General features: G+C 48.7%; 1 protein-coding gene across 4 annotated transcripts in view; it reads right to left on the bottom strand.

Moving 5' to 3' along the window:
- TCF7 (transcription factor 7) overlaps nucleotides 1–11,413 on the bottom strand; it is a 70,813-nt gene extending 59,400 nt beyond the window's left edge. Inside the window, exons 1-3 of one of the 4 annotated variants that reach the window (XM_068959771.1) lie at nucleotides 10,788–11,413; nucleotides 10,578–10,644; nucleotides 10,274–10,380 (exon numbers count right to left, since the gene is read on the bottom strand). In XM_068959771.1, coding sequence (XP_068815872.1) covers nucleotides 10,274–10,380; nucleotides 10,578–10,644; nucleotides 10,788–10,970 — 357 coding nt within the window. In that variant the 5' untranslated portion in view covers nucleotides 10,971–11,413. The remainder of the gene's footprint in view (nucleotides 1–10,273; nucleotides 10,381–10,577; nucleotides 10,645–10,787) is intronic. The other 3 variants (XM_068959773.1, XM_068959772.1, XM_068959770.1) reach the window with 3 other exon arrangements.
- Between the last annotated feature and the right edge of the window lie 6,224 nt (nucleotides 11,414–17,637).

Below are 17,637 nucleotides of genomic sequence, written 5' to 3'. Positions count from 1 at the left end.
ATAGTCTCATGCTTAGCGTTGCAGCCTGCCTCCATCCCTCGGTCTGTATTTATATTTATATGCAGAGCCGGGTACTAGATTAGTAAGAACAGTATATGAGAGTTTAAAAACATTTTTATTTTGCAAAGTTTAAGTGCACGCACATAGTTATATAACACTTTCCGTTAGTGCCAATATCCAAGGAACTGACACCGATAATAGCAGGTAATTTTCCGTTCTCCTGAGTGAAGGAGTGAAATTTTCTCTACAACTCTTACGTTCAAGTGCGGTTAAGAAGTGACAGAACTCCAGCCTACCCGGATAAAACTACTGTTTTTAACTGAATTCTGCTCCTCGCAGGAAAGGCACAGGCTCCAGGAGACTGCCAGATAAAAGACTGGTTTCAGCCATGAAATTAACTACGGAAAATACAAAAGGGCTTAGGCATGAGGTTAACTTCAAGCCAGAAGTGTCCAAAACCTTTTACTGACTGTTCCTAAATATAAGAATCTGTTGCATTATACAGACCAAATAGCCAACACGTGAGCCACAACTTCTCAGAACCGAGTTGCAAATATACCCTTAAATTGCTGCTGATTGTGTTCACAAGTGAACGCACTCACTCTCTGAGGTTTAGATAAATTCAAATTATTGATTGCTCCCTCAGGGTGTTCCCGTGCCCCCATCCCAGCTCTTTCAGGGAGCTAAATTAGTACAGCTCATACATGATGTTGTTTTACAGTATCTGATTCTTCAAAGTTACTAACAGCCTGTAGGAATTCAACAGCCTAATTTAGCCAGGTGCATGTTACCATTGGAAAGGGGCTCCAGAGCTGGACAAGGGACTAGAGCTGCCCTTTTAAGTTAGAAGGACTTGCAGAATGGCTGAAGCTCTCACAGCGAATCACTTAAAGTTACGTTTCTTGACGAGTTTGTGCAGCATTAGAACCACAGCTACATCTGATCTGAATGAAACTTCAGACTTAATGATGCTCATGCCAGCTGTTTAAGTGGCAATGCAATTTTCTTGAACACCCTATTATTTTGTTTGATATCTTCAAAGATTTTTTCTCCAATTCCAAAAACAAGCTCATTTTAAGGAAATAAACTGTTTCCAATTGACTTTAGAGGGGCCATTGCACTTGAAACCCTGGACAGGCTGAAACCGCCGCATTCAGACACCCCACAGCTTCAAGGTGTACGGCTCCAGCAGCCCAACCTCTACTTCAGAAAAATGCCAACAGAGATCAGCACTGAAGATTCAAACGCTTTTCAGAAAGCTATCCCTAGAATAATAATTTCAAACAAATAACAAGCTAAAAACAAAACACAACAGCAATAAAATAAAGTCTGACGAACTCTTCAAAAAGATCCTGAGCGATATCACTTGGCACGACTCTGTTGCCTATCCCAGAGCTATGGCAGTTTGTATCAGGCAGGGCTCTGCTGCAAACACACCAAAGCGAGGATGCTGTATCTTTTCATATTTCAAAACAAAAGCCAAATTCTGACTGCTGGGAGGAGGAAGAAATTTTTGTTGTGGATACATTACTGTGTAATTACCCCACTGCAATTTCACTTACTTTCTTTTGAATGCTACAGCAGATACAAAGGCTAGGTAGATGTGGCAGTTCCTCGTCTCCTTATCTAATGCTCTGGGTTTGCATTTTCACTGCTAGCCTTCAAATTTTAGAGATGTGCGTGGCTAGTGAAGCAAAAAAAAAGAAAATATTCCCATTGATAGGAGAAAGGGGAATGCAACTGATTTTGCCAACCTCTGAGGCTGTCGAATGGATAGCAAGGAAAGAGTTTAATATAAAAAATAAAACAAAACAAAAAACCCCCACCACATTTTCTCAAGAAAATCAGGGTCAGAAACACAGGGATAAGATCAGAAAGGAACACCAATGGATAAGAGACTATTCATGGGATCAGAACATGGAAAATTCCATAAAGCACAAATGTTGCTAAGAATATTCAAAAGTCAAAGCTTTCTGTGGGTGTGCATGCACAGAGATGTCAACACAACTATTTCATGATCACCGAAATTGCTACTAGCCTGCATCCTCTCTGAACGGCTATTTTTAGGACCCAGCCTTTCATGTGGTATAATGATGTGGATTTTACAAGAGCATTTATAATGTGTTTCATATGGTGTGCAGTCCTGGAGAAATTGCTTTGTATCAGAGAAAGTTAAACAAAAAGGTTTCAGTTTTTTCCTTTCTTATTTTATACTATTGCTTCTGTTTTGGATTTAGGGTTAATAGGCGTACTTTCCATTTATCCTATGCGACAAAACTAGCTGTCACAACACTGCACCGAAACAGCTCTCCGCGCAGCGCCGTGCCATTCCACAAAACGTTACCTGCATTTCTGCATCTTTGTGTCACTTCAGATGGTCTGATTTCAAAGATCACAATGCCACATTTTGTAAGTTATAGCAGGAAGTCAAAGTTCAAAGGCTAAATTTCTGTCTCGGTTCTACTGATGTCAGAGGTTGTGCACGGTCTCCCACGTCAGAATCTGGCCCTTTTTCTTTAAGGGCAACGTCACAAAAGGCCAGGTTCGTAGAGGAAAAGGACTCCTCTTGGCTCTCTACCTATACCTGTGATATAACAGGGCCCAGCAGTAATTTCGGGGAAGCAATATGTAATGAGAACCAAATCATCAGCCCGTCCAAATCTTCATGTGGTAGATCTTAAGCTGGTTTATTTCCTAAACATAAAAGCAATATCCACAGTGCCATCTTTGCATTGTTAGGATACACGTTCCACATTTCTGATCCGTTCTGAGCACTTTACCGGGGAGAATATCTCCTAAACAATTATTCCACAAGTATGTTTATAATTTTATCCCCCTCGTGCTGAGTCAAACACACTTTACGATCCTGGACTTTCACGTTTGCCTTTTGTGTAAGTCACATCAGAGAAGAACCTCTGTTTATGCTTGTATATGCTATTCCTAAGAGAAAACCACAGCAGAAAACAAATCCAACATATAGCATAGAAGGTTGAATCACTTTAAAACTTTTTTTTTTTTTTTGGTCAGTCCATGATTACTGCGTAGCCCTTCAAGACAGATGTGTATTTTGTATATTATGGTTCCAAATTCTCAATGGAACAAAGGAGATACTGTTGAGATTTTTTTTTTTTGGACCATCATTTAATCAAATGTAAAGTTGTTATAACCAGAGGGGAAAAGTACTCCAGATTCTAGTATCCAGCTTTACTTGGGTTTCAAAAGCTCACCACAGCATCGTTGAGTGTATTGTTTCGTTTGACAAAACACTAATTTTGGGACCCTGTGAAACACAATGAACCAGATTCTCTTTGTTGTAGCTCAGCTGTGTTTAGCGCAGAACCAGCGGACGGGAGAGGAACGGTTGTTTAAAGCCACGTTAGTGACCTCTTACCCTGAGCTGCGCGACGGGCTGGATAGGCACCACCACTTCTGCCAGGTTTTCCTAACCTTCCTCATGCTCAGTCCTGGCCGAACGTCCTGCTTTCTCCATGAAACCTCTTTATAAAGGCAGCAGCGGGAGAACACAGTCCTTCGTAATAATTTATAAACACCCCAATGCCAAATCAGAGAAGAGGGCCACGGGGCAGCGGCGGTGGCAAGTCACCCCGCAAGGAGGGACGCGTGAAGGTGAGAGCTGTTTGTCCACGATCATTCAGAGGTGACCAAGAAAAAGATCCTGTTGTAATCAAGACTCGGAGGCACACACAATGTTGCAATCATTTCCTTTAAGAAACAAAGTAGGTGGGTTTACGTGCTGAGAGCATGTGCTGAGCTGGCAATCCCTAAGGCGAGAAGGAAGACCTGGGGTTACGTTAGAAAAGGGCTTGGTAGAGACCTTGCAGGTTCCCGGCGCGGCCGGCTGGGCTGAGAGGACACCTCATTATTTCACACCGCGAAACACTCGCCCCGCTTGGGAGCTGGGCAGAGACCTGCCCTCTCCGGCAGACCGCTGGACAAGCCGGCGGACAGTAACAGGCGTTCAGCTGGATCGAAACTGGAAACTAGGAAATGAACAGCCCGGCATCCTGTTACCAGCTCTCTGAGTCACCCAGTCCTCCTGCTGAACCCTTGTTTCATCCTCCAGACACAGAGATTAACGAGCTAGGGTGTTGCAGCCTACTTTTTAAGGAGAGACGTGAAAGATTAGCGCGTGAAAAGGCCTGCATGGGGGGGGGGGGGTGCTCGCAAATCCCCGTCTGGCAGCAAGGCGGGATACGGCCAGGCGGAGCACGCGTCCCGGCTACCGCCGTGAGACGCGGGCGGCGCGGTGCAAGGGGCTGGAGCGGGGGGACGGGGGAGCAGCAGCTCCAGGGAGGGCACCGGGCACGTCTGGCACCGGGGCGGAGATGGTCCCGCTTCGAATCCACGCAGCGGACAGCATGAGAGATTCCCCGAGGATTTCGGGGGGAATTTGTGACTCGGAAGAGTTTAGTAACCGCGTGCCACCGGGCGCTTGGCTCCAGTTTACCCAAACCTGCTCTGTCCAGCACAGCATCTCTCAAAAGCAGGTATTGCTCACGGAGGCCGGCAGGCCACAGAGGCCGTACACCTCCTGCACCTTCTGGGAGCTGTTAGCGGGGTTGCTCAGACGCTGTGCGAGTCGCGCGCCCCCCGCGCCCTGCAAACCTGCTCGCTTGCAGATCATGCCGCAGATACGGAGCGATCCAGCCTGCGATTGGGATCCGGCCCTCCCGCAGACGTACTGCGAGAGCAGCCGACGCAGCCCTCCCTACGGTTCGGTCACAAAAACCCAGGCATACCGGACCGGCCCACGCCAGCAAAGCTGAACTCTACAGATCTGTCAGAGTTTCCATCTAAACACGGGAATTTAGCGGTGTCTGCGTATTTAATGGAGGAAGCCGACCGCAGGCCGAGATGCGCCACGCGTCCTCCAGGCTGAGCAGCGCCGGCCCTCACCTCCCTCCCGCCGTTCCCCCGTTTTCTCTCCCAACGCTTTGGATATTAGGCTGAACAGCTATGTTCTTTCATCTTGGACACGTCCTGTGCCTGACTAACCCCCAAACCACTTTGTTCTTCACAGTTGAAATTTCAAAAATATTAATCATTAACATGGATGAGCTATGGGAGTTTGGGTTTAGGTTATGTTTTTCTCTCCAAATTCTCAACCAGTTGAGCTAATGAGGCTTCACAAGCAGCAACAGTTGGAAGCTGGCGGGAACAGCGCCTTTAACGTACACAAGCTCATAGCAACTCGCCCCCAGCAGCCCCAGCCCGGGCCTGGGAAGCGCCTTCCAGGGCAGCCTGTGAAGCAATCCCGGGGGAGAGCAGATATTGTCGGACTGTCTAAATCACGTGCACAGTTATTCACATGCAAGGATTTACATACAACTTGCTTTTGCTTCCCTGTGACATTTTTCTTTCTCTTTTTTCCATTCCAAACAATTTTAAAAATAAGGTTATGTTAGACCACACACAGGCAGTGCTGTATCATGTCCCTGCTTCTTAGGCAGGGCTCCCTCATTTATTTCAAAGGGAAGTTCTGCTTCAAAATTGAGGGTGTGATATGAACTCAGAAATTAACACAAGAATTTTCCTTGGGGGGAACCGAGGCTGAATCAGACATGCAATAAATGACCTTGGAAGCCCTGTGCCTTGGTACATCCACCTATCCAACACTATGCTTTAACATAAAAAATTATTTTCACCGTGATCCTATTTCAAGCTAGGTAGAAGAGCTGGAAGAAGTGGATTCACTTTGGTCAGGAGGGAACAAATTAGTCATCTGTCTGTCTGCCAGGATGTCCCTCTACACTGTACTCCTAACACTTTTTTTTCCTTGAATACAAGCATTACGGGGTTAGAGGCGTGTGCTGGTGATGTCCAGCAGCACAGGTCCCACCGCTGGCACTGGCTGGGATCCTACAGGCTCTGTGGCTTTCACGCAGCAGCAGGGACCACTGGGAAAGCCGAGTGGCCATCACGGGGGGCCATCAGCCCCAGCCTATTCAAGTAGGCTCATCTGATGTCTGGCGGGACGTGCAGCAACTCCCTCGCAGTGACAAATCCCGATCCCACCGACTCCGGAGAGCTTTGCCACTAGTTTCAGCAGGACTGGAACTTGACACAGAAAAAGCAAGGTGGAAACATTGTCCTGGCAGCGCCAGCTAAGACAGAAAAACCCACACAGCTGCTGGTGCTTCAACGCTGCCCATTGCCAGACAGGAACCGAAGCGCTGTCCCCATGGACAGACCCTCCGCTGCCAGACACGCAGCTCCACGCCTTTCCACCTCACGAGACCTATTTGGGACCTGTGGCCCCAGGCCAGCACTAACTGCACTTTAACCTTGCCCTGCCCAAGGGGATATTTCAAACCCACTGAATGAGCACCAAGGAGCCCACTGGGCCCCAGGGATCAAGTTTTGAACATCTGCACCACTTCCTAGACCTCCCATCTCACTTTGGTACTTTAAATGAGCAGAGCTTGGGAAGGTCCCACCACCCTTTTGCTCCTATATGAGCTCTAGCTTGAGAATTTAGTTACTAAGAAAATTAGGCGGAGGCTTTGTTTTCCAAAGAAAGAGAGGCTCCTGGACCTCTGTTTCCTCCCGCAAGAACAGGACGGGAAGTCCAGTGCATCAGCTTTACATGCAAAACATTTTAATTCTGCTCTCCCACCCCTCGTGCGCTCACTACATGCAAAAGAGGTGCCCCGGAGGTGTGAACCGAAGGCAGCCTCGAGCAGCCCGGTCTCGCTTCCCTGCGACCCGGGAGCCCGCTCACCCATCTGGGCCCTACAAACAAGACAGCGCTGCTCATTCCCCTGCTTTCTAAAACTATTTACAAAAGCAACCTGGAGGAACTTATGAGCGCTCCTTCTACCATGTAACTACCACATGGTACAAGACATAACAATGTTCAGAAAACCCCCTCAGGTCTAAACGCAATTATACAACTGTAGCAAGAAAAATATTTTAATCTGATCAAAGTGTTAACATGTTTGACCATGTCTGACCTCTAATGTTTGTAACCACCTAAAAGGCAGATGTTCTTACTAAGGATGTACCTTAATTTGATTTAAAGTTATTTGTGCTACTTAAAAAAGGATATAGTTTTATGATTTTATATTTCACTTAGAAAAACAGTTCCTCAGCTTCTTAATATTCTTTGGAAGTTTATTGCAGATTTTTAACCGGTGCATCCCATGTATTCTGCTCTGGGAACAGCTGGAGTTTTCCAAGAGCAAGGAGAGCCGAAGCAGACTCGCGAAACGCGCGTGCATCAGCTGAGAGCTGCAATCCTGCTCTCTCTCTTTGGCAGCTCTGTTGCTGCTCCAGGACGCTTGCAAGCTAAAAGCACGTCCCATCTGCGCTACGCGTGCTCAAATCGGCATCGGTCTAGCCCTAAAACGGTGTTTGCCACCGAGAGCACGGGTGGCCCGTACCGAGCCAGGTGCCGCGTGCAGGCTGGCTCTCCCCACATCCTGCTGCGAGCTGGGGGCACAGCAAGTCAGCTGGGCTGCCGCTGATGTCAGGCGCCCAGACGTTTTCCACCCACCATTCACCAGTGACACCCGGACATGTAAATAGCACCAGTGGGTGTGTTGTGACAAAACACCCGGCTTTGGCCCCGGAGAGGCAGGGACCCTCCCGGGGCGGCGCGCCGCTGAGCGAGCCACGAGCGACTGGAGGAAAACAAAGCCATAGCGATGCTGCTGAGAAAATAAAAGCAAAAAAAAAAAAAGGAAACACCACCAGGGTAACGCTAGTAGCAACACACGCACCGAGGCCGGCACGCTCCGGGCCGGCTCCGGCCGCCGCTCACAGCCCCGCGCCGAGGTACGGCAGGAGCCGCCAGAAGAAAACGCGGTTTTACAGCGCGCGACAGGGTGGGGGCTCAAGCCGCAGCCTTAACTCCGACGGCCCTTGACCCCTCCAGGTCAAGGCTGCCTTCTGGTTTTCCATCAGTTCCATGCAAAACCCTGGAAAGTTTGGAAAAAGCACTGCGGGGCTAATTTTTCAGCGTTTTTTTTTTTTTTTTAAAGGATTAGGAAGTTAAATCCTAGCTGCACGCAAATGTTTACAGGAAGCTCCACTCAGACCGAACACGGTCCTCGCTATCAAGCGCATGTGTGACTGTGATACGTAATCCCATGCACTCACGCAGTCCTCCCCCTCAGCTCTTCTTGGGCTGAAAACATTAATTAAACGCACTTTTACGGAGGGTTAGGGATCCAGAACCTTTGGTCACAGACTTGACCTCCTCAATTACCGGCAGCAGCCACCAGACTATAGCCCACATTTTATATAATGCACACAGCAGCAACAAACCCACCCGAGAGTAATGCAGGATCTAAGATGCTAACCTTTACGCAGTCAATGCCAACCCAGGACAAAAGCCGCCCCCTCGACCCCAAAATGTATTGCAATAGCTGCTGCACCACCTCTAAAAACCAAGGGAAAGACCAGCCTTTGTTTGAGGAAGACATCTTCTTCCCCTGTCCGTTAGCTAGGTAACAGATTTTTAAGCCGAAAACGTTAAATCAGCTTTTTGAGCCATGAAACGCTACACGACCCGAACAGGCCTGAAGCAAAGCCCCCCACGGCAGCGGCAGGACTTGCGTGGATCTCCACGGGCCGGGACTCGTTCCTCCTCCGCCACTGACGCTCCTCAGCCCGGAGCTCTGCTCAGCCTGTCTGCTTCCATCTGCTGCGCTTGGTTGGACCCTTTTCACATGATCAGTGGGAAGGGTAGTTCCTAAACCAAAAATCTACTTTTTAGCCTAATTGCTGATAAATAGGCTATGCCACGTTGTTGTCCCATATACAAGCATTTAAGACTAAAAGAAACACTCCGCTGCAATGAATACCTGCCGGGCCAGCGTAACTCGGGACTATCCAAACTCTCTACCAGGGAGCAAACTGCATGCTTTTAAATAAAACAGATTTTATATCATGACTTAAACTTTTAACAGGCAGAGAGCAGCTTTGTATTTTAGAGAGGTGAGGGGGATACCTGCTACCTGGGGGAGGGGACACGAGGTGGGAAGCCACAGAAGAAATGCTTATTTTGGTTACCATACTGCACACTGGCCCCGCCACTGCAAACACATCCTTTTTTCCTGCAAGCTGGAGGAGAGCACGCTCAGGGACAGGTCCTCCATGGCTGTGTCCTGCCTTCAGCAGGGTCACGATAGTCTACAGCAGCACACGATCTGCTCCACGGTGTAACAACGAAGGGCGTGCGGCGGGTGCAAAGAGCCTTACGGGAGCATCTGCGTCCTTGCTGCCTTGCAGGCGAGCAGCACAGCACGGCACGGTCCGGCAGTGATTGCAACGAACAGCATTTTATCACGGCTTAACTCAAAGGCTGCTTCATACCCCACAACCTACCCATTTTTCCTAACACCAGTTTAACAGCCTCCCCCTCCAAAGCACAAACGTCTGAAAGGGTTATATTAAGGAGGCCATTGTATCTACTTTTTTTTTTTAACCTCATTACCTTAAAGGTTAAAAAACTCAAAGTGAAATAAAATGAATGATGCTGTCATTCACCCCGCCGTAAATGAGGAATACTGTCCGAAACGAACACGTAACAAGAACACGCTTTATCCCAACTTGCGAAATCCCTTCCTGAAGTTCTGACAGAGACGGCCACGGGTAAAGACCGCTTTTACAGCGGATCCCTTAGTTTAATTATGCACACAGCAAGACTTACTATAAACGTTGAAGCGTACAGAATTACTAGATTTGAGCTGAGAGGGTAAAACTTGGTAGGAGCGAGACTGGAATAGCGCAGTACTGCCTCCAGCAGCATTAAAGAGTTTCCTCTAAAAACCTCTATTGCAACTAAAAAAGCGTAAGGTCCACCTTTTGGGAGCTCAACCACGACAGAGCCTTTGCCGAAGGGAGGCCAAACCGAGGCCTTTCTGCGTGCAGGTACATCGAGCAAAAGTTAAACTGCGGGACGCATCCCTGAACGCGAACACCAGGAGCCGCTCGCCTCCAAACCCTGGGACGCAAATAAAGCAGGGGGCATCTTAGGCTGGGTCTGGGGGTCGGGCTGGGGGGAAAGCGCACGCGGAGGACACGGAGGTTTGAAAAGAAGCTCCTCGAGCGACTTCGGAGAGAACCGAACGCTGCCTCCCGAGCATCGCTCCCCCTTCCCACTCCTCTTCCCTCCAGCCGGGACAGGACACTGTCCGGGCATTTCAGAAACAGCAATTCGTGAGCAGAAGCACACGCCGGCGCCTGCAACGCGCTTCGGCAGCGAGGGAGGCCACCCAGCTCCTCGGCGAGCGGAGGCCGGACTCACCAGCGGTGACATGGATCCGTTGGGCAGGTAGGGGTCGGAGAGCATGAGGAAGGGGTAGCCGGAATACGCCGATCCTTTATACATCCCCGCGTCCTGGTGCTTGATACCTGCCGCAATTAAAAGCCTCGCATCAAAGCTCGGCCTTAACCCCAGGTGAGTCCGGCGCCGGCCCCGAGGACGACGCGGAGCCTTTGGGGACCTCGGCGGTGTGTGGGGGGGGGGCACCGGCGGGCAGCCTCGCTGCTATGGGGCACGATCCCGGGGGTCGGGGGAGGAAGGGGGGGGGGGTCTCGCTGCCACTAACCATCTTCCATGTGGTCCGGGAGTTTCTCCTGATAAACCCTCTGCGGATCCTGCGCGCGGCGGATGGCCTGTACGGGGAGGAGAGAGAAAAGCGGAGCCGGGGGTGACGGCGGCGGCAGCGGGGTGGTGGTGGTGGTGGGGGGGGGTGCGGGGGCCCCGAGGGGCCGGCGGGGAGGGGAGGGGGGGAGCCGCAGCGGGCGGCTGGGCTCACCTCGGCGGCGGGGCTGCCGCTGCCCTCCGTCTCGTTCACCAGCGAGGACTTGAGGTCGGCCAGGTCGCGCTCCGTGAAGGCGTTCTCGGGGATCTTCTCCTCCTGCTCGCCCTCGTCCTTGAAGGCCAGCATCTCGTCGGTGGCCCCCAGGTCGTCGCCGCCGCCGCCGCCGAGCTGCGGCATTTTCCTGCCGCCCGCCGCTCCCGCCGCGCAGCAACTTTCCCGGCGAGTATTGTTCTCCGGCGCTCGGGCCGAGCCTGCCTCGACTTCGTAATTCTTTTTTTTTTTTTTTTTTTGGGGGGGGGCGGTTTTTTGTTTTGTTTTTGTTGTTTGAAAAAATCCGCTCTGAAAAAATTTCCCTTTCAAAAGTTCCCCCCCCCCCAGCTTCCAAACTTTTTCCCTTTCTAACCTCTTCCTTTAAACCCCCTCAGAGATTTTCTTTAAACGCTTTCTAAAAAAAAAAAAAATAATAATAATAAAATAAAATCTTTTCTTCTTGCTGGATTTCTTTTCTTTTTTTCCTCCTCCCCCGCCCTGTGCACCCCAGTCCTTCCCCGGCGGCTGGCAGGGGGCTCGGCGGGCGCCGCGGGATGCCGGGCTCGGCGGACCCCCCCCCCCCCCGGCCCAGCCCCGTGCCGTGCCGCCCCCGAGCCCCGGCAAGTCTCCCTGGGAGCAGCGGGCGGCGGCGGCAGGCAGCGGCACGGAGCGCCCGGGTGCCTGTGTGCGAGCGCGGCGGCGCGGCGGCCAAGCGCTGCCGACATCAAAGCGGCCGCCGCCTGATTGACAGCGCCGGGGAGGGGCCGGGGGCGGTGCACACATGCACACACACATGCACACACACACACACACACACACATGCAGAGCGCCTGCCTTAAAGGCACAGCGAGCCTGGCTGAGCCTGCTCACCCCCTTCCCCCCTGCAAACAACCCGTCCCGCGCTATAGCCGGGTATCCCGCCCGCTATAGCGCGCACACTCCAGGGAGAGTTTTCGGGGAAGGGTCTGTGCAGCCCTCCCTCCCCATCCCTGGGAAGGTACACAGGTGTGCGCCTGTGCGCACACAGCCCCTGCACACGCGCCGGCACATGCGCTTTTCTGCTCATCTGCAGGCAGGCATGTGCACACGCGTGTGCACACAGGCGGGCAGGCCGGCGTCTGCACGCCTCCGCACGCGCACATCTGCACACACACTTGCGTGCAAGCATCCGCGTGCACACGCATGTCTGCAGACACGCCTGCGCGCAGACATCTGCGTACATGCATGCCGGCAGACGTGTGCGCGCACCTCTGCAGGCAGACGTCTGCACACACAGACCTGCGTATGCGTCGGCATGCAGACGTCTGCACACATCCGCGTGCACCTCTGCATGCAGGCGCCTGCACCTGCACAGTCTGCATACATCCATCAGCACGCATCCGCATCTGCACGTCTCCCCCCACACGCATATGCACACGTGCATCTCTGCACCATCCTATCTACACACACGTGCACACGCACAAACATGCGCACACATGCATCAGCACGCACAGGCATCTGCACACAAGCACGTCGGCACACACGCGTCACATAACAGTTGCACGCATGCTTTCGCGCACCTGTCTACAGACAGAGAGCAGCGCAGAGCTGTGTGCCCCGCACCAGGACACACGTGTGCACACCGAGTGCACCGTGGGGGCACGCTGGGGCACGCGCACACGTGCGCGCAGCTTTGCGCACAGCCACGGAGCGCCGCGGCGGGGCTGCCCGGAGCTTGGCTTGGCTCAGCCTGGCTCGGCTTGGCTTGGCTTAGCTCAGTCCAGCTCAAATCGAATCGGGTTGGATTGGATTGACTTGAGCCCAGCTCAGCCTGGCTCAGCTCGGCCCAACTTGGCCCAACTTGGCTCAACCTGGCTCAGCTCGCCTTGGCCCCGCTGCCGCCCGCAGGCAGCACCCGGCTCCCCGCGACTCGCTGCCTCGTCCTCGGCCCCTTTGGAAGGAGAGACCTGATGTCGGATTGCAGACAATTATTAGTTGTCCTGACTGGCCCGAGGGTCAGGAAACACGGAATTAACATCGCAGCCAGTTTCGAGGACACTAGACACTTCGGTGTCGGCGTCAGATTTTTTTCTTTAAGCAGTTCCCATGGAAAAGGAAACTCCCCATCTCTTCTGATCACATACGACAGGTCCTGTGCACGTCTCCGGTAGCTTAGAAAAACACACCGATATTTATTTTCCTTAATTAAGATTGCATAAGATAGCCCTGGGTCCTGGAGACTTTTCTACAGACTGTAATGACGCCATGTAAATTGTTTTTTATGACCCAATATACTACATATTGTCACATTCAACGCTTGAATAGGAAGCTAAAAATCTCGGTCCCTATTTTTCTTGTTAATTAGGGTATTATTACTATGGATATAATCTCATTACTTTTTGGGGAGGAGAAGAACTAGTCGGAGCCACTTTGAAAAGTACTGAATGTATTTAAATGAAGCAAAATCCGTCTTTCTGCTAATTGCTGATTTTGCATGACACAGAATTATTGTTCTTATTTAGGGGGCACAGTTTTCGCTATGCTAGGGGAGAAGGGAGACGGTAAAGGGTGCTGCTTACTATTTTCCTCCCCAGCTCTTCCAGCCAAATGAATGAACGGGCTACCCCATAGGAAACTCTGTCTGCAGATTTCCATCCTCTTAAACACCACAAAAATAAAATAAGCTGCAGCCACTTTGAGTAATAATCATTTGAATGAAATATTTGCTACTTTAAGCTTTTTTTTTTCCTTTCAGATGATCCTCTTGTTTTGCATGTGAAAAAAATCGTCTGAGATTTACAGCCCTCCCAAATGGAGATAAAGCCTTGGCAATGAGTTGGAAACCTGTTGTAATCTGTGATCCAGGAAACAAAGAGCCTCATTAATGCAGAGACTTTGGTGAGCCTTTGATGTTAGCTAGCATAGCATTCACTCTCAGTTCCATTTGCATTTAAACATTCATAAAAACATCATCTCTGCTTCCTTTGCCTTAAGCAATTTGGGAGTAAAGTATAGCTTCTATTTAAAGAAACCCACTGTGGTGAGGCTTAGAATACAAATATCACATAATCTTCAAGCAGAGCAAATATTTTATCCTACGTTTCTGGTGGGCACATTTAATAATATTATGTTTAAGACCCAAAATAAAAGCTCCATCTTATTTTCATTAACCTTACAGCACACATTCAAGTGAAAAGAGAAAAGGGGCCCTGTTAGTTCTAAATATACTACATATGAATTTGTGGAAGTAAGAGAATCCAGAGCATTTTACATTATTCACAAGAGCTGAGTTTTTAAAACCTGGATGCCTACAGCAAGGTGCCCAAATCTGTATTTAGGTGCTGGACACCGCCATTTGTGAAGGAGGTTGTTTCTTTTCATGGGTAGCTGTCTGAATTGCAGAATCTTCGTTTTGTTGTTAGAACGGAGTGAAAAAAGAGACTTTTTTTCTTGCAAACACAAGTGAAAATAAAGATAACTCTCAAATTTGGTAAAGCTACTAAATCGGAATAAACCCATCACGTAGAGTTTTTCTTCCGAGAGAAGGCCCTGTTGCTCCCAGGCAGCCTGCTGACAGCATGGCAGCATTTGGGGAATTTGGGAAACCGCTTAGAAAACAAAGGCCTATCCATCTTATTATTTTCGAAAGTATTATTCACAAACACGTCTATGAGAAGCGGAGCAGTGCTAAAAATATTCAAGTTAGGTTAACTTGATGTCGGGAAGCATTCGACTCCGGGTGTCGATGTTCAGTGTACCATTAAAAATAACAGAGAGTTAAAGTTGATCCCCCGTCGCAGTGTGAGCTCTTTATGTTTGCACTTTTAGGAGCAAATATAAGGGAATCTTTATGTTTAAGGCTGTGACTCAGTTTAGCCAGACTGATGTTTTAAGCATTATAGGCAAGTTTCCTATATGATGAATATCCAAAATTAAAAATTGAAATGGAAAACAGTTAAAAACAACTTTACCTTGGATAAAATATTTCTGGAGCTGGATCAAAGTAAAACAAAAAGCCTGGCTTACTTGTCAGATCATATCTGCACTGAACTTCAAGGTTTGATTTGTATTATTTACATGGAAAAGGTCTCAAGAAACCAATTTGGCACTAAGTATCTTCATTACATTTTTTCGCTTGTATGGGTGATTAACTCAATCTAGGGTTCCTATTTTAATTTTTTTTGAAAGGTGCAGCCATCTGTGAATTGTGGAACTTTTCTGATGTCATCTTCGTGCTGCAGACATGCTTTTTTCCCCTTCCTTTTTTCATAAGGAGACATTTAAAGAAAAGGAGCATGTTTGTTTTCGCAGTTTCTAACTGTCCTTCCAGCAACTGTTTAGAATTAAAGCCGTACAGTAACTTTTTAGAACATTTTAACTGTAACAGCTGCAGATAATAGTCAGCCCGATTAAACTCTAACTAAATCTGTCTGTCAGTCCCTCCATTCATTATCCTGCATTTATCAACGTGTTGTCTGAACGCTGATGTGAAACCCAGCACATACATTTTTGGATCACAGCGTGCAGATCGGCGTTACGTGTCTTCACCGTACGCACTACATTAAGTGAAGCCTCTCCTTTAATGTCAATGTAAATGTTGCCACTAACTTCTCTGAGGCTAGGATTTCACCCTCAGTTTCATCGAAATTTATATGTAGCTTGAATGTATATGTAGCTTTTGTTTTCTTACATTTTCGTTCATTTAGTAGAAGCAGTTTGGATTAGCTTTCGTTTTACTCTCTCTGGACACATTTTACATCTCGTGTAGGTCCATTTAGTCCTGGCAGGTTGAATGTCCTACATCTGCCTTCCTGTTTCGTTGTATCTGACGCAGATATGTTTCTCTGATACGCATACGCAAATCAAAGTATGCTTTAATTTATAAACACTTACTTAGCATGCTTTTCATACCAGATTAATCAATTCTGTATTCCATTTCTGAGGAGCCTTCCAAATATTTGCCATTCTTTTGGAGAAGCGTTTGCCCAGCTCTTCCATAACGATGGGCTGGTGGACAGATTGGCAATACAAACGTTTCGGATAGACACTCGCAAACTCGTGGGCCAAGCCTCCCCACGTGGCGTTGCAGCTCAGAGCTCGTGGAGGACAGGCTGGTACCAGCTGAACAAATCCTGGCAAGTGACCAGAGCAAATCAGGCCACTGAAAGCTCTGTTTTGCCCAACGGGGTTTACACTGGTGTAATTACCTCAGCATAGTCATAGCAGGAACATTTCCTTAGTCTAGACAAGCGCTAATAGGTAAAATAGATCTATCGTTTGCAACTGAAACATCTCGACCTGGCTACGGCCAGCTCTACCCGGTGATGCCTCGTGTTCTTCTTTCCGCTGTGTCTCCCCTTGGCTCGCGTGTGCCTGGCCACAGCAGGACGTTGGGTTGGTGTGGAGCCTCCTCCGGTTTTCAGCTGTTGGCCTGCAATAGATAAAAGGGTCAAGCACTCAGTCAGCCGTTTCCTCACTTGGTTTCTCTGCCCACCTGAATCTTGCGCTATTAAGTATTTATTTGACTTCTGTGACAAGCTCTGGGATAGGCATTGATCTAAACGTACTTAAAAGATTCACTGGCAGAAGCCAAAAGATTGCTTTTAAAAATACGAATAGAAAATTGACTCCCTGACATGGCAATATTTAGGCTGCTTTCTAATGCTGACATGCTTTTCTGGAAACGTTCCCAGCTGTCGTGACTGGAGACTCCTTTGTTGCCTCTTGGGAGGCAAGTAGCAAAGGCACCGCAGTCTTGTGGCTGGGGCCAGAATCGTGCTTTCTCCAGGAAATTGTAGTGAAAGAGGATAATCTCTCTCAAAAGTCATTATCAGATGTTAAAAGCCATAGTGTGAAATCCATTTTGGAGTCTGTGATCTTTGGATAACTTCCTGTATCTATTGCACAACCTGGCACGAGCTATTGTCAGATCTCCCTGCTACGGTTTGAGGTTTTACCTGTGTTAGAAGAGTCCCTCTCTTTAGATTTTGTCAGGTTGTAGTGCTGTCTCTTCAGGCAGTTTTCACTTAAAAAGTCATTTCTTTGTTCCTGATACTAACAGCACTTCAGATTATGAAAGGATTTTAAAAGAGTCACCTATTTTTCACTCTGTGTATTTTGCTCACCTCTTGGGTTTGGAGCTGGACCAACCAACTGGCATCATGTTTAATATTTCTTATTACTTTCACTGGCAGGTTCTCAGGCGCTTGCCCGATGCTGAAAGATTTGAGTTTCAAACAGGAAGGAGCATGTTTGTTTGTTTACAAAAACACTTTTCCAGTGCTGCATCCTGTGGTCATACAATCATCCAAGCAGTCTGTGCTCCAGTGAATCATTCCTCCAAATTAAAAGGACCCACGAAGAAGGATTTGCAAAATCACACTCATTGCTTCTACAACCCTTTTTTCCTTAAACCATAGGGGAAAGTCAGTTGATTGTTGTGATCTTTAAAACTCTATTTTGACCAAACCAAACTACTGGATTTCTTTTTTTGTCTGGCACAGTCCTTTAGATTGTAACAAAATCCCTGCAAGCCGGTAGAAGTAGCCCCTTGCTGTACATTACCAGCTTGCTTCAATTCGCGTAAAGTACACTTTGTCCTGGGGTTCCTGTTTGTGCATCGGATGGAACAAAGTACAAGAGAAATCCAAATATTGTTCTTTAAGCTCAGCTCTGGTCGGACATGTTATCCAGTCCGCCGCTGAGCCTGGTTGTGAGGTTGTTTTTCAGAGTCAGCCTCCAACTGCTTCTTCCCCTCTTGCGCGTCTTCTAGCCAAGGTGACTGGGCTCCATCGGATGGGCCAGCAAAATTTCACATAAAGCCATTCCCTATCCT

The sequence above is a fragment of the Struthio camelus genome, chromosome 13 (genome assembly GCF_040807025.1).
Source record: "Struthio camelus isolate bStrCam1 chromosome 13, bStrCam1.hap1, whole genome shotgun sequence".
NCBI lineage: Eukaryota > Metazoa > Chordata > Aves > Struthioniformes > Struthionidae > Struthio > Struthio camelus.
Note: the sequence above shows the minus strand (reverse complement) of the source record. Positions and strands in the feature narration are given on the sequence as shown.